The sequence below is a fragment of the Bos mutus genome, chromosome 5 (assembly GCF_027580195.1).
Source record: "Bos mutus isolate GX-2022 chromosome 5, NWIPB_WYAK_1.1, whole genome shotgun sequence".
Lineage (NCBI taxonomy): Eukaryota > Metazoa > Chordata > Mammalia > Artiodactyla > Bovidae > Bos > Bos mutus.
In genome coordinates this window covers 81111292-81138103 of record NC_091621.1, presented here as the reverse complement: position 1 = coordinate 81138103, position 26812 = coordinate 81111292, and the positions used below count along the sequence as shown (strand labels likewise).

At 38.6% G+C, this 26812-nt stretch overlaps 1 protein-coding gene across 1 annotated transcript in view; it reads left to right on the top strand.

Annotated features, from left to right (window-relative positions):
• SLC15A5 (solute carrier family 15 member 5) overlaps nt 1-26812 on the top strand; it is a 95908-nt gene that overhangs the window by 59209 nt on the left and 9887 nt on the right. The window contains 1 exon segment of the mRNA XM_070370041.1: nt 9-137. Within this exon segment, the coding sequence (XP_070226142.1) occupies nt 9-137 (129 nt within the window).

The following is a 26812-nucleotide window of genomic DNA, read 5'->3' as shown; positions in this document are numbered from 1 at the left end:
CTTCTCAGTCTCTGTAATACACAGATTTGTTCCAAGTACCATCAGAGGAACCTTTATGAATTGCTTGACACTGATCAATGGATTTGCTTGTTTCATGGGGGCACTGCTTTTCGAGTCGGTCTACCTCATCTCAGAAGGTAAAAAATAGTTCCATGGTTTGCTTATATATATATATTGATTTGATGACTAGAGAATTGAGAGACAAAACCTTAAGAGAGGCTTTGCCAGTGTAGTCTTTTTTTTAATTGATCCACTTTTGCAATTAAGATAGAATTAAGATAGGAAATAGACTCTTGCTGTATTCATTAATTTCTGGGAATTGTTTTTCTTTTGATAGGAGGAGGTAATTACAGAATGTCACTTCTCATGAGACCCTGTCTGCTGTCTTTCTTTATTGTACTTTAACACAAACTGGTCATTATATTCTTATTAGGTTTTTCAACAGGGCTGTATTCAATAATGGGTCATAGACAACCCTCAGAAAAGGTAAGTCCTGTGTAAATATAGGAGGATGGGGGTATCTGGATGATCCTTTATCCAGAAATATAGTCTTCAACCAAAGAGAAATTGTGAGTTGAATTGGAAAAATTTCCCAATAGATATTTTGGTCAGAAAGCGAAAGTGAAGTCGCTCAGTCATGCCCGACTCTTAGCGACCCCATGGACTGCAGCCTACCAGGCTCCTCCATCCATGGGATTTTCCAGGCAAGAGTACTGGAGTGGGGTGCCATTGCCTTCTCTGGACTGGTCACTTACTCTAACAGAAATTTCTCTAGTTCCTCCAAGGAATCAGAATAGCTTAGTTATGCACAAACTCTCTCTCCAGGTGCTGCTGCTGCTAAGTCGCTTCAGTCGTGTCCAACTCTGTGCGACCCTATAGACGGCAGCCCACCAGGCACCCTTGTCCCTAGGATTCTCCAGGCAAGAACACTGGAGTGGGTTGCCATTTCCTTCTCCAATGCATAAAATTGAAAGGTGAAAGTGAAGTCGCTCAGTCGTGTCCAACTCTTCGAGACCCCATGGACTGCAGCCTACCAGGCTCCTCTGTCCATGGGATTTTCCAGGCAAGAGTACTGGAGTGGGGTGCCATTGCCTTCTCCGATTTTGGTCAGAAGAAACAACCAATCTGAAAAAGTCACATGCTACATAAAAAGTACTACTCTTACATGGACTGGTAGAAAAATCAAACAGAATAACATTAAAGATTAGCTGTCATGACGAAATGTCTTTGCCTGTATATTAAATCTACAGACTTTTTCCTTTATTTGTTCTGAGATGTTAATACAGCTTAAAATTTATTAAATTTGCTTGTGCTTATTTTATGGGAAATACTGAAAGCTTATTGTTCTCTCCTTTCAAAAATAAAATACATTTTAAAATTGTAAACAAATATTCTATTCTTTACAAATAAATTTAATTTACCTACCTTCCAACTATGGAAAAAATAAATTGTATGAAAGAGAAACTCCTTTTAACACTAGGTATCCATTCAAAAAATATTTATGAGGATCCACTCTGTTCCAGATACCATATTGGGTACTAGAGATACCATGCCAAGAAAAATTAACTTACAGATCCTCACAAAATTTCCAGGGGTGTAGGGAAGCAATAAAATTGAGTAATAAATTAAATGATAGGCACAGTAGAGTTCAAGGAACAAATCTACAGTCTTTGATTGTTAAGATCAAACCCTGTTCTTAGTTAACTGAGAAAGTTAAGCCAAAGTATGTAATTATGTGAGACATGGTTCCAGTTCTTATGAGCTCACATTCAAACTGTCATAACCAAGTGTGAACAACAGAATTTGATCTCTGATGATCGGAGTCTTTAAATGTAAACAAAGCCTAGAACACCAGTATTAGGATTTTATAAGATAGCTTGGAAAAATCTTACTAAAACCTCTACCTAAACATCTCTTGACAAGCTGGCTATAAATGTGGAGATTCCCCACAAACTCCCCCTCAGAACTGATAATTTGCTAGGAAGCACAATACTTGTGATTACAGCTTTATTATAGCAAAAAAGTACAAATCAGAATGAGATAAAGGCAGAAATGCATGAAACAAGGTCTGGGAGGGTTCCAGAAACAAAGCTTGTTTCACCCTCAGAGATGTGGTACCCAACTGGCACATCAGTATGTGACAATACACAGAGCACTCTCACCCAGGAGGTCTTACCTGAGCTTCAGTATGCAGAGTTTTTTTTAATTGAGGTAGGGGCTTCCCTGGTGTCTCAGACTGTAAAGAATCTGCCTGCAATGCAAGAAGACCCAGGTTCGATCCCTGGGTCCAGAAGATGCCCTGGAGAAGAGAATGGCTACCCACTCCAGTATTCTTGCCTAGAGAGTCCCATGAACAGAGGAGCTTGGCGGGCTACAGTCCTTGGGTTCACAAAGAGTTGGACATGACTGAGCAACTAACACTTCTGTCTTATGTGGGCAGGATTGACTGAACCATTGGCCATGTAGTTGAACTCAGTCTTCAGCCTATCTTTTCTCCCCAGAGACTGGGCTGATACCCACTCTGTGGCTCAAAATCCCAACCCTCTAACCCTATGGTTGGTCTTCCAGGCTTGCCAGCTCCCATTCTGAGTCATGCCATTAACAAAAACCATTAGGTGGAGCTTAATGAGCCAACCATGAATAACAAAGACACTTCAGTCACTTGGGAAATTCACAGATTTTAGAGTTTACTTCCCAGGAACCAGGAAGAAAGGCCAGACAATTTCCTTATTACACACAACTGTTCTTGCAAATATATTTTACTGAAAATCTATTTTTACTGAGAATCTGCATTGTATGGTAGGATCTGTTATATAACATTACTGGGTCTATTACAACAATTTTATAAAGTTGACAAAGCGTCTACTCTCTAGTTGCAGTGGGCAGGCTTCTCATTGCAGTGGCTTCTCTCCTGGCAGAACACGGGCTCCAGGGTGCATGGGCTCCAGTAGTTGCAGCACAAGGGCTCAGTAGTTGTGGCTCCCTGGCTCTAGAGCTCAGGCTCAATAGTTGTGCACATGGGCTTAGGTGCTCTACAGCATGTGACATCTTCCCGGATCAGGGATGGAACCACATTTCCTGCAGTGGCAGGCTGATTCTTTACCACTGAGCCACCATGAAAGCCCAAAAGTTTATATAGTTTTGGCAGTTTGGTGCCCATTAAAGGAGGTCTACCAAGAACACAATGAGTACATCTTAGCATCATGCAATGTGAGGCAGAGGGGAGGAGCAGTCTCTAAACTTATATTGAAAAGAACATCATTTTTTAATATAAATTTATTTATTTTAATTGGAGGCTAATTACTTTACAATATTGTATTGGTTTTGCCATACATCAACATGAATCTGCCACAGTATACACGTGTTTCCCATCCCGAACCCCCCTCCCTCCTCCCTCCCCATCCCATCCCTCTGGGTTGTCCCAGTGCACCAGCCCCAAGAATCCTGTATCCTGCATCAAACCTGGACTGGAGATTCATTTCATATATGATATTATACATGTTTCAATGCCATTCTTCCAAATCATCCCACCCTCTCCCTCTCCCACAGAGTCCAAAAGACTGTTCTATATCTCTGTGTCTCTAGAACGTCATTTAAATTACTGCTAATTCATTTAATTTACTTATTTAAAATATGTTTCTATTCATACTAATACTGTATTGCATCAAGTCATATCCTAATCAGTTAGAAGCTTGTAATTGGGTGTCACTGTAGAGGTCATCTAATCTAACACTGTACCAAAAACTAGAAGATGCACAATCTTCTTCTAGTACCCAGGGAATGTTCTCTACTTTGAGAAGTAACCCATCTGTTGATAAATATATTTCCCAGAATAAATCTAGTTTTTCTGTCCACATAGCAACTCTTCAAAACATTCAATAAATATTTGGGGCAATAATGTACAATGTTAAAAGAGTAGGTTCTATAGCCAAACTCCACGGATTCCAATCCAGGTAGTCTAGCTGTGTGTCTTCAGTTTTCATGTCAATAGCAACAAAAAATAATTCATTATGTTGCTTAGAGGATTAAGTAGTTAATATGCCTAATAAGTATTCAATAAAGATAGCTATTTTGACCCCCTTCTAATATATAGACAAACCACTCCAATTTTTTTCATAGTACATGATTCCCTGATTTTTCATTATCAAAACCCCTCTATCTTGATGGATAGATAACAATTTGTCAGTATCGTTCTTAAAATATGGTTTCCAGACTCAATCACAGGCTCAAAATGGGTACATCCAAGATAGATATGTTACTTTTATCAATCTTCTCAATCTCTCTCTCTCTTGGCATTTTTTTTTTTAATAGAATGCCAACAGAGATTGTAGTTACTTTTTCAGCAGTTGCATCACACCTATATTCAATTAAAACCTGAGGCTTCTTTTTTTATTTTTAGCAGTTTCTCTCAGTTCAGTTCCAATCATCTTATCACAATTTCTTTGTCTAATTAAATGCAGGACTTTATCTCTTATCCTTAATAAATGTCAGCCCATCATTCTAAATAACAGACAGTTTAAAAACTTGATTCTGTCATCTGGTGTATTTCTGGTCTTTACTTCTTTACCAGCTTTGTGTCACTGGCAAATTTAGTAAGCAAGTTTCTAGATTTCTTTCAGGTAATTGATAAAATTGTTGAATTGGACAGGACCAAAAGCAGAGCCTTGTGGAAAATTCCTGGAGACCTCACTGTAAGTTAATGGTAATCAACTAATCCTCCCCTTTTGGATATAATCAGCTGCCTCATCACCCAATTACTATCATTGAGCCCACACGATTCTCCATCATTCCCAGAATGACATCACAGACTTTTGTCACACAGTTTTTTCTGGGAGTAGATACATCTGAGTTTGTGACAGTCACTTTAGCCATCAGATTAGCATTCATCAAGAAAGGCAATGAAGTTCATTTAGATGATTTGATTTTAGTGACCCTAAACTGGCTTATGGTGACTAATTAGGGCCTCTAAAAGAGAGTGATCCTTAGACTATCTGCATGATTTCAGGTAGGACACCATCTCGTTAAGAATGTTTAAAAAAAGGAAACGCTGCACTTCACTGTTCTCAGAGATGATGAGAAGATAAAGTTAAATAATGTATTTGAGCATTTTAATGTTAGAGATTATTTTAAATATAGAATAAAGCCATAGTGGCCCATTCAGTTAGAAATAAGATCAGTCTGTTTAATCAAACAACCAGACCAATTTCTTTGACAGAACTGAGCATCATGAAAAAGAACTCTATAGCTCTATGTTTAAGCATCCCACAGGCCTCCACATTCCATTTAGCATATAGGATATTTTAAATCTTTAAGGATTCATGTCAGCAGAGCATGTGTGTATGTGAGTGTGTGTGTGTGAGTGTTAGTGTATGATTGGAAAAGATGATCAGTTATCACAGTCTCCAAGCTGCATTAGTCATTTTTAGCACCATGATGGAGAATGGTGTGAATGCGGTAAATTCAAAAGATTTCTCAAAACTTGACGGTGCAGACAGATAGCTGTTAGAGTGACATTTTCAGTACAAGTGAGAAAACTGATGCTTCTGGGATCTCTAACTCTAAGTGCCTTAAAGGAGAAGATACAAGACTAAACCCATCCTCCTACACTAATCATTTCAGGAATAGTTTATCTAAAAGTAGCAATGCTAATAAAAAGGGAGTGAAGAAGTCAGTCAAACTGCTTATTTCGACTCTGTGCCATTAGCAACCAGATCAATTTTCTCACATGCGTGAGCACAAGCTTACCTTCTGACAAAAATAACAAAATGGGAATTCAGTGAAAAGTGACATCTTAGTTACGGACGTGGAGGTGATTGAAAGATCCAAAGCAGAATGTCTCAGAGAAAAAAAGGATAATTGGGCAGAATCAAGAGGTCAAGGTATACATCTTCCTGTCCCTCTTAGTCCTTCCTCTTCGGAGTTCAGCAAAGGGGCAGAGAACGTAGCCATTTAACGCCCATCAAGAGCCATTTTAAAATAAAACTGTGATCTTTTAAAATTCTCATTTAAATATCTCTGATGATTGAGACCACTGACAGCCTTGTCGGCATGAATCACTGAGTTGTTCTTGAAATGGGAATTTGCAGTTGCAGTAAACTTGAAAGAAGGAAATATTTATGCATCTGGAAAGCTATTCAGCTGGATTTCACAGGTCCGCGCCTATTTTCTTAGAGATGGGTTTCTTCAAACTCAGGTCAGTGCCTAAGGTCCAACCTCATATGGGTTTTGAAATGACAGACCCAGAGGGGAAAAGCGGCTCGCTACGCAGTAATTCACCTATGTTGTTATTCAGTCGCTAAGTCGTGTCCAACTGTTGCCTGCCAGGCTCCTCTGTCCCTGGGATTTTCTAGGTAAGAATGCTGGAGTGGGCTTCATTTCCTTCTCAGGGGATCTTCCTGACCCAGGGATCGAACCTGTGCCCCCTGCATCTCCCGCATTGGCAGGCGGATTCTTTACCACTAGTGCCACCTGGGAAGCCAGGCCATATTCTTCATTCGATTGTCAAGTAGTTTAGTGCCCCCATTCCCATGGATAATATGGCAGGCCCCCAGTGCTCCACAAGCAGGCCCTGCTCTTCCTCAGTCAGAATCAGGTGCAGAGACCCCCTCATCTAGTGGGATTATAGGTCCCAGAAACAATTTATTCTACATCCTCAACGTTTGGCTCTGCAGAGACCCTCGGCATTGCCCTGAGACCTTAAGTTTTCACAACAGTATCAGGTCAAAGCTCAAAATACCTTTCCAACATGGACCGCAAGTATCCAGTGCTGTTGGCTCATGAGAGGTAGAAAGGGCAGAATTTGGAGTCAGAGCACTTGAGTTCAAACTCAACTCTGCCCTTAATAAGCTGTGAAGTTTTTAGCTCTAGGGGTTCAGAACAGGTCTCAAGATGAGTTCCTTTGGCAAGTGGATTATTTTCAGTGAAAGACAGTGGGAACCCTACTGCCTCTCCCTTAGCTTCCTAGAAAAAAATTTAAATTGGAAAGTTTTCCCCAGAAAAAAAGAGTTTTCATCAGAGATACATTGTATCTAAGATGGCAGGGCAAACATCTAATTACCAAAGGTCTATATTTATCTAGGCCTATGTGCTCAGTCTGTCAGTTGTGTCAACTTTTTGCAACCCTCTAGACTTCAGCCCACCAGACTTCTCTGTCCACGGGATTCTCCAGGCAAAAATACTGGCGTGGGTAGCCATTCCCTTCTCCAGGGGATCTTCCTGACCCAGGGATCAAACCCACATCTCCCACAATGGCAGGCAGATTCTTTACCACTGAGCCACCTAGGAAGCCACAAGATTCTTACACTATTACGTTATTATATTTATCTATATGGCAGGGCGGACATCTAGTTATCAAACATCTGCTGTCTTTCTTATCATCCTATGAATGACCCTCCTTTTTTGGAAGCTCTAGGTCCCTATCCCATTTCTTACATCATGATGGCATATATACCTCATTGTATCTTTCTCTCTTTGAACCTGTCATGTGTGTGTGGGGAGGGAGGGGGTCCTTGTAAGGACAAGATTCAATTTTATTTTCTCCTGTCAATCTGTCTCAGGTCAGTTTCATTCTTAGACCAGCCAGAAGAACCGAGAGGGACAGAAGAAAGGATTTTGCACTCCTGACTGCACATTACTTAATTTTTCTGAGTCTCAATTTCTCCTTCTCTAAAATGGTGTCACTAACAACTTCTAAGATATCTTGGACGACCAGAGGAAATAGATATAAAGCACCAAATCAGTAAAAGCACACAAAAAATAATGATTTGTGTTGTTGGGTGGTTGTTATTGTAATTTGAGTGGGATCTCAGCATTTTCCAAGTGGGCTAGGATTATCATGGATATGATGTTCTAGTCTGGCACTTTTATAATTCTTCAGGAAAGAATATGTTCCATAAATGCAGAGCACACGTGTCCTAGTCAGCTTGAATTCTAGGACTGGATTGGGATGAGATGAAATAAAGCTATGTTCTGAGATTTTTCTTGGCCCTCCTGGACCCATGTCATTAGTGGTACACCCTTTGCAAGGCAAACTTACACATCTAGATAGAGTTAGACACACAACTGTGTTCCTGCCTGCAGTGTTGAAGTTGACTCTAGAAAGATGAATGGTTATTTGCCTTGGTAAGCATAAGGGTGAAGAATTTCTGGTAGAGAGAATATATAACAAGTGAAAGTGTTAGTCGCTCAGTCGTGTCCAACTCCTTTTGACCCCATGCACAATAGCCTGCCAGGCTCCTCTGTCCATGGAATTCTCCAGGCAAGAGTACTGGAGTGGGTAGCCATGACTTTCTCCAAGGGATCTTCTCAACCCAGGGGTCGAACCCACATCTCTTGCACTGGTGGATTCTTTAGCACTGAGCCACCAGGGAAGCGGGCATATATCAAAGCCTAGAAGTAAGGAGTCACCTGGTGCATCAGAGGAACTCAGAGAAGATCAGTAGCCTGAAAATATTCAGGGAGAATCACGTGAAGTCAGGTCAAGAAAGTAGGAGTAAAATCATGCAGGAACTTTGGCTTACAGATTTTTTTTTTTTTTAAAGCTGTATGCAATATATATGGAATCTAGAAAAATGGTGTTGATGAACCTATTTACAGGGCAGGAATAGAGACACATAGAAACAGATAGAGACATAGAAAATGGTCTTGTGAACATAGTGGGGGAAGGATAGGGTGGGACAGTTGAGAGTGTAGCATTGACATACATACACTACCACGTGTAAAACAGATAGTGGGAAGCTGATGTATAGCACAGGAAGCTCAGCTCAGTGCTCTGTGATGACCTACAGGGATGGGATGGGGTGGGTGGGAGGGAGGCTTAAGAGGGAGGGGATCTATGTATACTTATGACTGATTCACCTTGTTGTACAGCAGAAACCAACACAACATTGTAAAACAGTTTCCCTCTAATTTTAAAAAATCTGTATGCAATAAGAATTTATAAAGGCATTAAGCAAGTCACATCTATTTGTATTTTAAGATCACTGTGGATGCAGTGTAATTTGAAAAGGAAAGAAGCATGGCTTGGGAGAAGCAGGATGGGTTCAACTGAAGTAAAACTCAGGCAAGTCTAGTAATGATGAACTAGTGACAAAGTAGGCAGATGGAGCGAAATGGATGAATGTAAGCTTGATTTTAGAGGTAGGATGAACAGTATTTAGTGATGGTTTTGAGTTAGGAGGTGGTAGCATGCGGGAGACAGAAGTGGGGTCAAGGAAGTATTCCAGATTCTGCCAAGAGATAACTGGGTGGGCAAAGATTCTATATACCAAATGGAGAACATTGGAAGACAGATAGGTCGAAAAACTTATCACCTGTTCATTTTTTAATACATTAAGTTTGACCTATCTATGAGACATCCAAAGGGAAATACCTGGAGCTCAGAAAAAGGATCTGGGTTAGACATATAAATATGACAATCTGTGGCAAAAAAAATAGCATTTGAATCCAAGGAAGTGGACAAAATTATCTAGTGTGAGTATTAAGAATGAGAAGAAAAAGAGAGAAGGACCTAGGTGTTAGAGGTTGGGTGGAGGAGAAATGGCCGGCTAGAGAAGGAAGAGGACAGCCAGAGAGGTAGGGGGAAATATATGCATTCATGCGTGTATGTGTATGTGCATGCATGTGTGTTTGATGTGCTGTGTGTTCATTGAAAATAGGAAACGGTAAATTGTGTTAAATGCTACTGCGAGATCTGAAACTATCACCACATTGATAATCGGCTATACTCCAATACAAAATAAAACGTCTAACAAAAAACAAGGACCAGTAAGAAATGAAAAAGAAAATTCTAAAGGTGCTCTGAGGGTGAAATAGCTCAAACAAGTAATGTAAGGAATGGTCAAAAAAAGAAGAAATAGAAAGTATAAAACTTGGAAAATTCGTCAATCTTTTAGTTTCAGAAATGCTGCTCGATGAAGTAAATGAAGTCAGATATTAAATATCTGTATAGAACACATTTCTATTTAACAGCAGCAAAATAGTCATTAACATCATTTGATAATGAGCAATCCTTTCCCTTATATTCCCTATATTTTATATAAACAATATATGTTTATGTATAAAAAAATGCTACTGTGAGATCAAATAATAGAATGAAGAATGGAAAGTATTCTTAGATCTGCAACATTATGATCCCTAACAACTGTAGCAAGAGTCATTTCAGCAATGAAAAGAGAAAGAAAACCAGATTGGAGCAGGGTCAAAAATATCTACTAATTGAGGAAATAAACGAATCACATTTAAAACAACTTTTTTTTTTTTTTACTTCACAATATTGTATTGGTTCATCTAGTCAAGGCTATGGTTTTTCCTGTGGTCATGTATGGATGTGAGAGTTGGACTGTGAAGAAGGCTGAGCGCCGAAGAATTGATGCTTTTGAACTGTGGTGTTGGAGAAGACTCTTCAGAGTCCCTTGGACTGCAAGGAGATCCAACCAGTCCATTCTGAAGGAGATCAGCCCTGGGATCTCTTTGGAAGGAATGATGCTAAAGCTGAAACTCCAGTACTTTGGCCACCTCATGTGAAGAGTTGACTCATTGGAAAAGACTCTGATGCTGGGAGGGATTGGGGGCAAGAGGAGAAGGGGACGACAGAGGATGAGATGGCTGGATGGCATCACTGACTCAATGGACGTGAGTCTGAATGAACTCCGGGATTTGGTGATGGACAGGGAGGCCTGGCGTGCTGCAATTCATGGGGTCGCAAAGAATAGGACACGACTGAGAGACTAATCTGATCTGATCTGATTGTATTGGTTCTGCCACACATCAACATGAATCTGCATGGGCGTACACGTGTTCCCCATCCTGAATCCCCCTCCCACCTCCCTCCCCGTACCATCCCTCCAGGTCATCCCAGTGCACCAGCCCCAAGGATCCTGTATCAAACCTGGACTGGCGATTCGTTTCTTATATGATATTATACATGTTTCCATGCCAATCCCCCAAATCATCCCACCCTCTCCCTCTCCCACAGAGTCCAAAAGACTGTTCTCTACATCTGTGTGTCTTTTGAAGAACTTTCTCTGAAGATTTAAAAAATAAAGTGATGGCTGGAGGAAGCTGTGAGTAGATTTGCCAACTTCAGCAGATAAAAATACATGACACCCAGTTACATCTGAATTTCAAGTAAACTAAAATTTTTTTAGAATAAATATATCCCATGCAATATTATGGATGTACTTTGCATAAGTTACACTTTATAAAGTTACCAGTGCAATATTCAGGACATGCTCCTTCTAAAAAAATATTTCAAGGTTGTTCTCAAAATCAGATTTAACTATGGGTCCTGTGTTTTATCTGGGAAACTGAGATGTGAGTTCAAGATACTTTTTTTTAATCTTGAAAGATACTTGAGCATGTTTAACAGATGAAAATATCTGGTACAAGTGGAGAAATTAAAAATGCAAGAGAATGGGGGAGAATGGATACACGTGTGCGTATGGCTGAGTCACTTTGTTGTGCGCCTGAAATTATCAGAATGTTACCAATGGGCTGTACTCCAATAAAAAATAAAAAGTTTTTAAAAAAGAAAGAAATATATGTGAGCAAAAAAAAAAAAAAAATGCACGAAAGAAAGGGAGATTGACTTCTTATCAGAGGGTGGATATTTCTTTCCTCTACTGAAACAGAAGAAAGGAGAGTGGGTGTGCAGGTGCAAGCAGATGTGTAGTTCTTGTATTAGAAATATACGGGAATCTTCCTTTCAAGGGTCCCAACTTTCTTCATAAAGTAGGCAGCAAACCATTCCTGAGAGCAAAAAGGAAATAGGATGAGAATGAAGAATGAGAAGAACGGGAGATAGGAGACTGTTATTTCGAGAGCTAGAAAAGATGATTTAGAAGAGAAGTGTTGGACTTCCCTGGTGGCCCAGTGGTTAAGAATCTGCCCGCCAATGCAGGGGACACAGGTTCAGTCCCTGGTCCAGACAGATTCCACATGCCACAGGGCATCTAAGTCCATGCACCACAATTACTGAGCCCATGTGCCTAGAACCTGTGCTCTGAAGCAAGAGACACCACCACAATGAGAAGCCCATGCACCACAACTAGAGAAAGCCCATGTGCATCAATGAAGACCCAGCACAGCCAAAAATAAACAAAAAAAAGAAGAAAAGTGTTAAGATGGGCGGTAGTGTTGAAGGCGTAGTTGACACTGGTGATCATGAAGGGCAATTTCAAACCTCCTAAAGCATGATTCTACCCAGTAATATTCAGGTGCTCAAGGCAGTCATGAAACTGTCCAGTAGATTTTAAAATGGTCTAAAGACCACAACTGGCAACCCACTCCAGTGTTCTTGCCTGGAGAATCCCAGGGACAGGGGAGCCTGGTGGGCTTCCATCTATGGGGTCGCACAGAGTCAGACACAACTGAAGCGATTTAGCAGCAGCAGCAGCAAAGACCACAAGACACAGGGAGAAAGGCACAAACTCTATTCATGACTTTAAGTACTCTGGGGTAAATCTTATAGGCTATTTTCTTATAAATATGCAAAAAAGTGAGAAAGCTTTCTTCTCAAATTCTGAAATTAATGTCTGCACCATTAGCTAATTGAAGCTGCAAATGAGTGAACAGACTGTACAAGCAGGCAGATTTGGGACAAAAATCAGTTCCTGCTATAAGCATGATGTTATTTAAACTCAATACTTCACTCTTTGAAATAGCTCCACTTAGAGATGGATTTATTAAATCAGTCCACAAAAACATATTAGGTTCCTACTATGTGCAAGTACTGGCTAGATACTGAATTAATAATACCAAGGCTGATGTTTAATTAACAAGAAGAATCTTATAGAAATATTTGACACTCAAATTAATATCAGATATATTCATTTGACTAATGCTATTACAATTACAGTTCATAGCTAATGGCATTATCGGGCTATTATCACAAAGCATTACCTCTTTTCTAAAACTCATTTCCATGATAATTCATTGAAATCATCATGAGAACACACTATCTTGATGGGTTTTTACCTCCCAATGCTCTTCAAAAGAATGAACTCACCCTTCTAAGAAAGCTTGTTATCCCAAATAGTACCCAGGCCTGTTCTGCAGTTCAAGTGAACGATGCATAGAGATTTCTCTACAGTTTTGAAAGACACTGTGTCCCTTCCTGGAAACAGCAAGCTGATTTCATTTTTATCCACAATTCCCAAGAAGTAGAAATGCAAATTTAAGTCTCCATGCAGGCATTGTTATGAGAAAAAAGTATTGAGCATGTATAGATTCAGGACCCAAGCTCCAACCACCCCTTCATTCAACAAATACTTATTTTATCTCCTTTACATGACTTTAGGCAAACAGTTCAGCCTCTCTGTGCCTCTGTTTCCTTGTCTTTAAATTGAGGGTAATAATAATTTGAGTAGTTATTAGATAAATATGAAAAAAATGGTAGAAAAGCCAAAGTTAGAATATAGTTGTTAGGTATTATTTCCTTCAGGTATCATGAAAATTAATGTGTTTTAAAAATTAACTCAGGTAGGAGAGCTATGAATCTCAAATGAAGCATTTAAATCAGGTTACTGAAAGGAAGAAGGAAAGAAATTAACATTTATTAAGTGTCAGTTATATGCAGACCTTGCTACATGCATTTCACAAGGATATTATTTCATTAAATCTTCACAACAATTCTTTGGGGGTAGGTATTTGTAGCCCCATCACGGATAAGAAGGAAATGAGCTCAGAAAGCTATACAAGTTGCCCAGACCCTATAGTGGTGGATTCCTGATTGGAAAGCTCTTTTTACTGCATAGGGTTTATTTCTCGAGATGCAGAAGCACATACACCCTGGAGAATGATGGTTACATCTTTTTAATTGCCTACTTCTTGGCTCCAAAGCCAAAAGCAGACAGTGAAGTGATAGATGTGCCTAAAATAAAGTAAGGTGTAAAACCCATTTCAGTTTTGCCTCAACCATTTTGGATGTTTGCTAAACCATTCCCATTATAAAATAAGTTTTAAAAAATCTAACAAAGTTTGAAGGAAATAATTGCTCCCTGTGCCCAACTGAAGTCCTTGAAAAATTTCAAAAGGCATTGCTGCTGCTGCTGCTAAGTCACTTCATTTGTGTCCGACTCTGTGCGACCCCATAGACAGCAGCCCAACAGGCTCCCCCGTCCCTGGAAGGTTTTTGACTTTTCAGTTCAGTTCAGTTCAGTCGCTCAGTCATGTCCGACTCTTTCTGACCCTATGAATCGCGGCACACCAGGCCTCCCCGTCCATCATCAACTCCCGGAGTCTACCCAAACCCATGTCCATCAAGTCAGTGATGCCATCCAGCCATCTCATCCTCTGTCGTCCCCTTCTCCTCCTGCCCTCAATCTTTCCCAGCAACAGGGTCTTTTCAAATGAGTCAGCTCCTCGCATGAGGTGGCCAAAGTATTGGAGTTTCAGCTTCAACAACAGTCCTTCCAATGAATACCCAGGACTGATCTCCTGATCTTTTGACTTTTAAATAAAGACAAAAATAAACAAATAGGACCTAATCAAACTTACAAGCTTTTGCACACCTAGAGGAAACCCTAAACAAAATGAAAATACAACCTACAGAATGGGAGAAAATATTTGCAAATGATATGATCGACAAGGGCTTAATTTCCAAAATATATAAACAGCTCATACAACTCAACAACAAAATAAACAACCCTATCCAAAATTGGGCAGGAGATCTAAATAGACATTTCTCCAAAGAAGATGTACAGATGGCCAATAGTTACTTGAAAAGATGTTCAACACTGCTAATTGTTAGAGAGACGCAAATCAAAACTATAATGAAGTACCACCTCACACCAGTCAGAATGGCCATCATTAAAAAGTCCACAAATAATAAATGCTGGAGGCAGGGTAGAGAAAAGGGAACCCTCCTGCACTGTTGATGAGAATGTTAGTTGGCGCAGCCACTATGGAAAACAGTGTGGAGATTCCTCAGAAAACTAAAAATAAAATTGCCACATGATCCAGCGATCCCACTCCTGGATACATACCCAGACAAAACTGTAATTCAAAAAGATGGATGCGCCCCTATGTTCATAGCAGCGATGTTCACAATAGCCAAGACATGGAAACAACCTAAATGTTCACTGACAGATGAATGGATAAAGAAGATGTGGTATATATATATATATATATATATATATATATATATAATGAAATATTGTGTGTATGAGTCACTCAGTCATGTTTGACTCTTTGTGACCACATGGACTGTAGCCCACCAGGCTCCTCTGTCCATGGAATTCTCCAGGCAAGAATACTGGAGTGGGTTCCCATGTTGTTCCCTTCTCCAGGGGATCTTCCTGACCCAAGTATCGAAGCCAGGTCTCCTGCATTGCAGGTGGATTCTTATCATCTGAGGCACCAGGGAAGCTGGCAGTAATTACTGAACATCTGTGTGTGATAGAATGAAATATCACTTAGTCATACAAAAGAATGAAATAATGCCTTTTGGAACAACATGGATGTAAATAGAGATTATCATACTAAATGAAGTAAGTCAGAAAGAAAGATAAATACCATATAAAATTACTTATGTGGAATCTGAAATATGACACAAATGAACCTATGAAACAGAAACAGAATCACAGACATAGAGAACAGACTTCTGGCTGCCAAGGAGGAGAGGGTTTAGGGGAGGAATTGAGCGGGAGATTGGGGTTAGCAGATGTAGGCTTTTATATGTGGAATGGGTAAGCAGCAAGTCCTGTTGTATGGCACAGAAAACTATGCTCAATATCCTACGATAAATCATAATGAAAAAGAATATTTTAAAAACAGTGTATATTTACATGTACAACTGAATCACTTTGCTCTACATCGGTAATTAATACAGCATTGTAAATCAACTATACTTAAGTAAAAAATTTTAAATATTTTCACAGCTCCATAACATTCAGAATGAAATGTTAGTAAAAAGAGAAAATACTACCTCTTCCTCCAAAAAGAGATAGTTGAAATCTGCCTTAAATCAAAAACAATATGCTTGTCATTATATATATATATATTATATTTAGTGTGTGTTGTACTGCAGAAACCAACACAAAATTGTAAAGCTATTTTCCCCAATTAAAAAATAAATAAAATTTAAAAAACACCCAATATGCTTTAGCACTTAAAATAATGTCATGTATACCTGAGGCATTGGGTAAATCTAGGATTTCAATACAGAATATAATGAAATGTCACTGAAGGGTTCAGACTCGACTGGTTATTGTCACTTGGGGTATTATAATTTCCAAAATAAAATCTTAGGACAGGTTCATAAATAGCACATAACTTGCAACTTACAATATCGAGGCCATCATCCAGACTTTGACTGCTGAAAAAGAGTTGATTGTAGTGGAAAACCAGCCATTTTTGGTCTTTTATAATAAAACAGAAACAATTTTTAGAAGTCAAATACCCTCAAAAGTATGTTTGATGAAGTGGTTTAAAAATATTTTTCTCCCATAAAGGTGCCCATATATGTTTTACAATATTATTATTCTGCCATATATGATGAAATAAATTCAAAGTATAAAGGAATGGAGAAAAAGCTGTGGCCATGGGCTCAGTAGTTGTGGTTCCCATGCTCTAGAGCACAGGCTTAATAGTTGTGGCACTCAGGCTTAATTTCTCCACAGCATGTGGGATCTTCCCAGAACAGGGATCAAACCCATTTCTCTTGAACTGGCAGGCAAATTCTTTACCACTGAGCCACCAGGGAAGCCCCATGGTTATTTATTTTAAACAAAATTAGTGCCTGAATTAATCCTGCTGAAAGCTCAATAAACAGATTTGTATCAAGTACCTGCCTTTGGTCTTTCCTTAAAATTATCGAGAGATAGTCCAATGTCATTTGAAATTCTTCTCTGAAAGAAAAAAGAAAGCTTACTTTTAACAATTACTTGATATGTTTTATTGCGTGGATAGGGATATATATTGATTTAATTTTAATATATATCATATACATGTATAATATATATTACTTTGCCTTTTCCTTCTTAAGGAATATTTAGATTTTTCCCATTTTCTAATGCTATAAATATTATTAAGGTGTGCATATTTTATATAATCTTAAAGTACATGAGATAAGGATTGTCCCCTTAGACTAGAATCTTGGAAATGTGATTGCTCTTTCAATGAAGTTAAATATTTTAAAGACTCTTGAGAAGTAAAGCCAAATTGTTTTCTAAAAGGCTAATCAATTATGCCACCAGTGTGGTAGGATAATACTTGTCTCAATGTATTAATTTCAGCCCTGAGCATATTACTATTTTAATCTTCATCAATCTGATTAGCAAAAAATTATATTCCATTGTTACTTTAATTTGTATTTTTAAGAACAGGAAATTGAAATTTTTAATGTGAGGAACATTGCTTTTTTTCTTCATAAAATGACATATCATGTTCTTTGCCCATTTTTCTTTTAGTCTATCTGTGTTTTTTCTTATTGCTTTCCATGTTCTTTAAACTTAAGGGATATTATTATATCATTGCCATTTATTGCTAATATTTTCCCAGTTTTAACTAAACATTTAATTTTATAGATGAGTGTTTTACATGTGTTTTGTTGATATATACTAATAATCAAATCTATCAACCTTTTTCATTTTGATTAACTTCATCACATTTATCTATGGTTATGGAATTTTGCATGCTCAGTCACTTCAGTCGTGTCCAACTCTTTGCAACCCCATGGACTGTAGCCCGCCAGGCTCCACTGTCCATGGGATTTTCCAGGCAAGAATACTGGAGCTGGTTGCCATTTCTTACTCCAGGGGATGTGAACCCAACCTGGGTCTCCTGCATTGCAGGCAGATTCTCTACCACTGAGCTACCAGGGAAGCCCTATGGAATTCTAGTAGAATAGACTTATTCATGTGGACTTAATTTTTGTATTAAGTGAAGATAACACTTATTTGATTCAAATAAACAAGTTTCACAACATAATTTGATATATATTGAGAAAAGTTAGCTAAATCAAAAATATTCCACAACTATAGGATAAATGAACTAGACTTAGTTCTCAGGTGGTCTTAGCATTGTTTCAAGGATCTCTTTCCATCTTGTTCCTTTCCAATCCCTCTTGAGTTTAGCTTAGTATCACTCTCTTTTTAATTATATGGTTTTATGATATATAATGCATCCAGTGGCTCAATGGGTAAAGAACCTGCCTACAAATTCAGGAGACACAGGAGATGCAGGTTCGATCCCTAGGTCAGGAAGATCCCCGGAGGAGAAAATGGCAACCCACTCCAGTATTCTTGCCTGAAAAATCCCATGAACAGAGGAGCCTGACAGGCTACAGTCCATGGGGTTGCAAAGATTCAGACACGACTGACCAACTAATCATGCATGCATGCAGTGCATATCAGGTATTACTAATCATACTTCTTGTGGTGATTCACTTATAAAAATATAATAAATGTAAAAAGTATATTCCCTATGGTTTATACCTCCATATGAATTTTGAAGTCATTTTATTAGTTTTACCCAAATCCTGTTATTTAAAAAAATAAGTAGAAGTCAATAGCAAATTTTAGGGGAGAAAGTTTTTACTATAATTAGTGTTCCATCTAAATGTGTAACATTTTTAATTTATTAGTGTTCAAAAATTCAGTTTAGTAAGAATTTTTCTTTGCATATATCCTGAACATTTCTTAGAGTTATTGTTGGCATTTTATGCTCTTTTTCTTTTTGCTGTTATGAACTGAATCATTTTCCCTCATTACAACTCACTGAGATAATCACTATTATATAGGGAGATTATTAATGTTTATGTCTTCATCTTGCATCTAACTTCTTAAACTTTCTTAGTAAATTTATGAGGGCATTTTAGTTGATCCTTTTAAGTTTACAGCTGAATTCTCTAATCTTAAGATAAATATAATTTTCATCCTTATTTTCAATATTAACTCCTCTGCTTTGCATCCTCATCAGGACACAGAACTTCAGGGCAATGTTAATACCAGAATACAGTCACATTTTATCTTTCTCATAACCTTAATAGGAATTTTTCTTAATTTTCTATTAAGCATATTTATAGGTTTATAAAGAGAATCTTAAAGGATGTTATCATAAGAACATTTCTGTTTCTTGTTCTCTAAGATTTAAATGAAGCAGGCTAAATTTTATTGAATGCTTCTTAAGCAGTTCTTGAGATCACCTTTTGATTTTTCTTACTGCTCCTGACATTACAGTATATTTAATTAATAGATTTTTCAATATTAAATCATCTTAACTACATGGGATAAACAATCCTCAGTAGCATCAATACTTGATGATCTTTTGCTCTGTAAGATCTGGAGGAATGACACTTCTTCCATGAAAATGAAAAGGTACATTCAGACCTAATGTGTCTTTGAGTATCATTCTTTGCAATGTTTCTTTCCCTGCTATTTCTTGCCATTAAGATTTTTCAATTCTTCTAGGTTCTATTTTGGCAAATAACGTTTTCCTAGATAATCATCCTGTTTCCAGAACATTTTTTGACACTAACCTAGCATACTCATAACTTAACACTGTTATATCGTCTGATTCTTTTGTTGTATATTTTGATTGGATTTGTCAAGTTTTATGTTGTTGTTGTTACATTTTCCTGCAATGAATCAGCTCTTAGAACTGTTTAATATACTTTAAGATATTGACTTTCTATTCTATTTCCTTCCTCTCCTACTTTCCTTAGATTTGTTTTATTTTCTGATTTTTCATGTTCAGTGTTTAATTCATGTATGCTTATTCTTACTCTAAAAGTGAAAACAGTATGCCTTTAAATGTCTCTTAATAGGATTTAAATCTGTATGCTTAAATTTGTAAATGCAATTTTCTCATTTTCTTTATGTTCTAAATACATTGTGATTGTAAATTTCATTTCCTTTTTGACCAGCTAGTTATTTAGGAGCAGAATCTTCAATTTACAGGAATTTGGTTTGTCATTAATGTTATCTAAACTTCTATAAGTCCTCTAACATTTTTCTTTGTACTCAACAATATTGTAATCTTAATTAAACTCTTACCAATCATATTATTCCTTTTTATTGAAGTATAGTTGATTTACGGCATTGCATTAATTTCAGGTGTACAGCAAAGTGCCAATTACATTATTCTAATTCTCTACATTATTTTCCTTTTTGCCTACTCTATCAAAAAATGAATCAAACTATGATGTAATCATTCAGCAGAATTATTTGTCTATCTGTGTTTTTCTTTGCATTTCCAACAGATTTTTTTTATGTTTCATTACCTTGTTATATTTCATTGACATAGCTGCAATTTGAATTGAGCTTTTTATCAATATAAAAAGATCCTCGATGTCCCTTTGACATGGTTTTGCCTTTGAATTCAGTTTTTCCTGAAATTAGTTTTTCCGCTATTTTATTTTTACATTTGCTGTATGAGTTTCTCATTTTATCATTATTTTTTTAACCTTTGTTATTTTGTGTTGGGGTATTTTGTAAACAACAGTAATAATATGTATTATCATCACATTTCTTCCCTCATATGGATTTTTTTCTATTTACTCATCTCAGTGAAAGTGTGTTACTCACTCAATTGTGTCTGACTCTTTGTGAACCCATGGACTGTAGCCCACCAGGCTCCTGTGTCCATGGCATTCTCCAAGCAAGAGTACTGGAGTGGATTGCCATTTCCTTCTCCAGGGGATCTTCCCCACCCAGGGATTGATACTGGGTCTCCTGCATTGCAAACAGAGTCTTTACAATCTGATTTACTGAGGAAAGCTCAAGGAACAGATTTACTGAGAGGCAGTATCTACTAACTGAGAATGTATATGGATTTCCTTACCTCCAGTCACATTCCCAGGTGGCGCTGGTGATAAAGAACCTGACTGCCAGTGCAGGAGACATGAGAGACATGAGTTCAATCCCTGGGTCAGGAAGATCTTCTGGAGGAAGGCATGGCAACCCCACTCCAGTATCCCTGCCTGGAGAATCCCATGAACAGAGGATCCTGGCTGGCTACAGTCCATGGTGTTGCAAAGAGTTGGACATGACTGAAACAACTGAGCACAGTACAGTCACATTCCATATTTTTGCCAAAGTCTTTTGTTAAAGATCCCCATTAAAACCCAAGTTACAACGAGAAGCAGACTGACATGAGAACGTTCTCTCCCCCCATTTTCTAGTTCTTCAACACTCTGATCATACAGTGTGATTATAACCTTCAGTCTCAAGCATACTTGACTTTCGGGTGCTCCCAGAACTCTTGTTCACCTATAATACTTCTGAAGACTACACTTCTGGGATGCAACGTCCCCTGACTGTGCTATGCCCCCATTACTTCTTGCCTGATGGTTTATGCAAGTTCCACTCCCTGATATAATAGTTTAGAAGCAGAGGTACCTGGTGCTGGGTGCTGGCTAGAGGGGTATATGGAAGGGCTTCCCAAACATCACCAAAAAAACCCAGTAACTGTGCATTAGCTCAACAACAAATACCATCTTTCTGTCTAGGACTGACCTTGATTTCTGGGATGGGGGCATATCCCAGTCACCTCCTATTCACGATGTTAGTGAGAGAGGGATCCTGCTGCCTAAATAGCATAAGATGAACACGTGGGCAGATGGGACTGAAGGCAGTTTATCCCATCACCCGTGCTCATGTTAGGGTACAAGAGCATGCTGTGCCCGGCCCTATGGGGCTGCACCCAGCAAGAGAGCATACAAGCAGGGTCTGTGAGGAACAGACTTATAGCAACAAACAGTGATGTGATCTCTGCTTCCCATATGAGGATGTGACTGCTGGGCTGAATAATGGTGAAGGACTGGTGAGAAGTGAAATCTGTTGAGGACCAGTTGGAGTGTAGCTGGTCTGGCTGATAGTGAACTAGCCTGAGGGGACACTATCCCCCTGGGTGGGGAACATATCTGATGAAGCAGGGAAATTTGTGGTCAGGCCTTTAGGGCTCTGTGACCCTCAAGACACAAAGGCATTACATGAAACGTTAGGCTTCACATCACAGGGCATAAGATGCAATAGGAATAAAGTATTTTTTTCACATCAGTAGTTTTGTGCTGTTTACAGCATCATAGCATGTGTGGGTCACTATATGTATTTCTCAAGCCCATTCCTAAAACCTTAAATTTAGTGTAAATTATTTTAAGTCTCATAATAAGTTGAATATCAATCCCAGGATTTAGGTGGAGATACCATCTTAGATATTTTGGATGTTATTTGAAGCAAGCTATTGCAAAGACTGCTGTCCAGATGTTTTTAGACTGTTGACAAGATGCTAAGGAAAATCATAATTAATCATTACATTAGCACCAATAGGGAGCTGTAGTTGTACAGTTTTAAGAGTAAGAAATGAAGGTTCTGGAAATTCCCTCCTGGTCCAGTGGTTAAGAATCTGCCTTGCAATGCAGGGGGCACAGATTTGACCCCTAGTTAGAGAAGTAAGATCCCACAGGCTGCAGGGCAACTAAACCCGCAGGCCACAACTAAGACCGATGCAGTCAAACAAATAAATATTTAAGAAAAAGAGAAATAAAAAGCTCAAAATAAAAAAGAAAATGAGGGTTCTACCGAGTGAAGTTTCCCTTTACCTCTCTGTGCCTTCATCTTTTCATTAATAAAATACAAGAACTAGTTTAGATAAGTCTATGGTCCTTTTATCTCTAAAATGACCATGATAATTTAAGATAAACAGAAACATTTTATTTAGTGCCTATAAAGTCAAATGTTCGAGAATAATTACTGGCATACCTCAGAGACACTGTAGGTTTGTAAAGCAAATATAGCAGTAAAGCAAGTCACGTGAATTTTTTTCCTTTCCCAGTGTATATAAAAGTGCTGTTTACACTATACAGTCTATTAAAACAGTATGTATAAAAGACATTGTATATTAAGATACTATATTGTCTATTAAGATGGTATAGCATAAAACATGTTTACACTGTAAGTCTGCTAAGTGCCCAGTAACATATGTCTAAAAAAAACAATGTACATACCTTAATTTAAAAAGGATTCTGTTTGGGGGAAGTTTCCTGGTAGTCCACTGGTTAGGACTCTGCATTTCCACGGCTGGGGGCCCGTAGTTCCTGTGGTTGGGGAACTAAGATCCCACATACCACATAGTGTGGCCAAAAAAAATCTGTTGGAAAAATGGCACCGGTAGTCTTGCTTGACAAGAGTTGCCACAAACCTTCAGTTTGTAAAAAATGCAAGATCTGTGAAGTGCAATAAAACAAGGTATGTGGTGTATCTGTTTGTATGTTTCATGTTACTAATCCATGAGCTCCTTTGCTTAAGCGATGGAATGCCCATTTCCTGGTACATAAAAATTTCTTAAATGATTTTCAAATGAACAATTAAATCTAGCTGAGTGAGAGATGATTTAGGGGGATGGTGAATAATGCCAAATATTTTGTGAGTGTTCTTCTAGTCAGTAGTCTAACACTCATTACTAACAAGCTGGTTACAATATCAAAATACGTCACCAAGGCTTAACTGTCAGCATTAACAAACAGCACTTTGTCATCCTCCAGACTCTTCATGTGGCTATTTTTTTCTCATGTTGTTAACCTTCCTGTCCACCCCAGCTAAGACCTAGAGAAGTCTCGTTAGTCCCATTCGAGACCTATAGCCTTCACTTTGTCTCCTTTTGCAAGGATGCTCCTGATTTCAATCAGCTACTAGAAATGTCAGATGAAAAATGGCACAAATGTGAATTACGACAATAAAAGTTTATAAGCTACTAAAATAAAGTTATAGTACCTAAGAGCTGAGTCAACTGACAATGTTAAATGGAACATTTTACAACCAGTCCTGGGATAATGATAAAAAAAAAAAAAAAGGCACACAGAACATGAAGAAATATCTGACAGGAGATGGGCTCATGATCAGGCTCAGGCTCCATGAGTTTGTATGAGCACCTCTCAAGTGAGGCGCAAGAAAGGATAGCCTAATGCTTACGGGGTTACCCTCTCTGTGTTCAACCCTCAACATCTATTATCTCTTTTTCTTTTCATACCAGCTCAGTGAGAGGGGGTACTGCTATCATTTTAGAGAGGAGAAACCAAGGCTGAAGCCATCCATTTGGGCAAATCCTCAACAATCAAACTATTAAATAATAGACTTCAAAAGTCTCTCTGATTCCAGCAATGCTTTTCTATATTTTTTTCTATCTCTTTCTATAGGCAATGCTAGCTCTAAAGAGGAGAAGGCAATGGCACCCCACTCCAGTACTCTTGCCTGGAAAATCCCATGGACATGGATGGAGGAGCCTGGTAGGCTGCAGTCCACGAGGTCTCTAAGAGTCAGACACGACTGAGCAACTTCACTTTCACGCATTGGAGAAGGAAATGGCAACCCACTCCAGTGTTCTTGCCTGGAGAATCCCAGGGATGGGGGAGCCTGGTGGGCTACCGTCTATGGGGTGCACAGAGTTGGACACAATTGAAGTGACTTAGAAGCAGCTCTAAAGAGCATACATAGACATGTAATCTCATATATAAAGCAAAGTTAAGCTTCACAAAGAATCTCTCTCTCCAACTTGATGCTAGTGCTTGCTCCATGTAATCAATTCAGGTGATGGTTTTCTTGACCATGAAGCACACCATGTAAATTAGCTACACAATCAAAGGCTTCCCTGGGGGCTCAGATGGTAAAGAATCTGCTTGCAATGCAGGAGACCCGGGTTCCATCTCAGAGTTGGGAAGATCCCCTAGAGAAGGAAAGGCAAAACTATGGAACCAGAATGAGATCAGCATTAGGAAGAAAGACGAACATTAAAAATCATATTTTAGAAAGAATACTCCTATATATAAAATAGAAAAGTAATAAGAACCTACTGTATAGCACAGGGAACTCTACTCAATACTCTATAATGGCCTGTTTGGGAAGAGAATCTAAAAAACGAGTAGATATATGCATATGTATAACCGATTCACTTTCCTGTTCAGCAGAAGCTAAGAAACATTGTAAATCAACTATACCCCGATAAAAATTTTAAAAGAATAAAGGAGTATTATCAGGAGCTTGACTAGGTGGTGTGGTTCTCTTTTATTTTTTAAATAATTCCAGTCACAAAATATCTTGTGTTATTTGCAAATTTCCACTGCCTTTCTCTAACTTTTCAAGTACTACATCCTCCTGTCAGCCCCATGCATATAATACCAGGTGACACTGTTTCTCTTGTGTGCCCACCCCAGCACCCCCAATGAGAGAGATGCATGCACACTAACCCCACACCGGGCGCGTGTGTGCATGCTCAGTCTCTCAGTTGTGTCGAACTCTTTGTGACCTTATGAAGTATAGCCCGCCAGGCACCTCTGTCCATGGGATTCTCCAGGCAAGAATACTGGAGTAGGTTCCCGTGCCCTTCCTCCTCCAGGGGATCTTCCTGACCCAGGGATCCCAGGGATCAAACCCCTGTCTCTTATCTCTCCTGTACTGGCAGGCAGATTCTTTACCATTAGCGCCATCTAGGAAGCCCTGATAGTCTGGTATTTGCTGTAATTGCACAATTTCTTAGACATATTATGTTTTACCTTTAAAGATCTTACAAAATTTATATTCTTCTCCCTCATCTGACTTTGTTATGGAATAAAGATAGTCTTTTCAATTACTTATTATGGAGTAAAATTCATGCTCCAAGAAGAATTAATGTCATGTTAATTCTGAGGCTTTGCCTACTCTGTGCAAACTCCTCTTACTCTAGCCAGAGAAACACGGTGATAAAATGGTATAATCGCATGACATGCAAAGTGCTGATGTGAAATGAAAAGGACAGAAATATGATTGGGATATTAATTCGCGAGAAATAAGGAAATGGGACTGTTTGAATAGGCTTAGCAGGATGGTTTAGTTCTTCCTGAAAATAAGTGTGATGCTATCTCAACTTACCTTGACCTCTACCCTGACTCCCCCATTCAGGTACAATCAAATGTTTAGTTTCTAAACACATACACACACACACACACACACACACACACACACACCCGCATTAAAAGGGTTACAAAATACCCAATAGACAGACACAGACATTCAGTGAAACTTCTCCTAAATATCAGATAAAGGCAGCATGCCAATGTAGCAATAAAACCATAAATTTCTATTGTAATGGAACACAAATTAATAAAATGGGGAAGTAGAACTTACAAAATAGCTTTAAACTCAATACCAGATTTCATTATAGGTCCTAGACTATAATGGACACAAGATAATTTTCATGGTTGATCCATAATAATAGTCATTGGGAAGTTAAATGACAGAAGAGCAGCAGCTTTAAGTGGGAAATGGCACAATTCTTCACAGCTGTCATGCTTGTGCACTTGCTGACTATCAACCTTGAACAAAGCATTTAATTCAAACCCCATTTAAAAGTATACACTGTCAAGAGAGAGGCCAAAAACCATATACTAGTTAAGGAAGCAACCTGTAACCTATGTGCCAGAGATGACACTGAACATCAAGTCAGTTGGAACGTAGACGGATTGCTCACCACCCAGTGTAGGAGCTGATTATTCAGAGATGATCTCTTCCTGGTCTCATACTGCATAATATTTTGCGAGGTGGCCACCTGATGGGAAGAACTGACTCATTGGAAAAGACCCTGATCCTGGGAAAGATTGAAGGCAGGAGGAGAAGGGAACAACAGAGGATGAGATGGTTGAATGGCATCACTGACTGGATGGACATAAGTTTGAGCAAGCTCTGGGAGTTGGTGATGGACAGGGAAGTCTGGCATGCTGCTGCCCATGGAGTCGCAAATAGTCGAACGTGACTGAGTGACTGAACTGAACTGACTATTTTGCCCATTCAGAACTGCAATTGAATTTAAACTCTCTCTCTGAAGATAGATTTTGCCTTTTAAG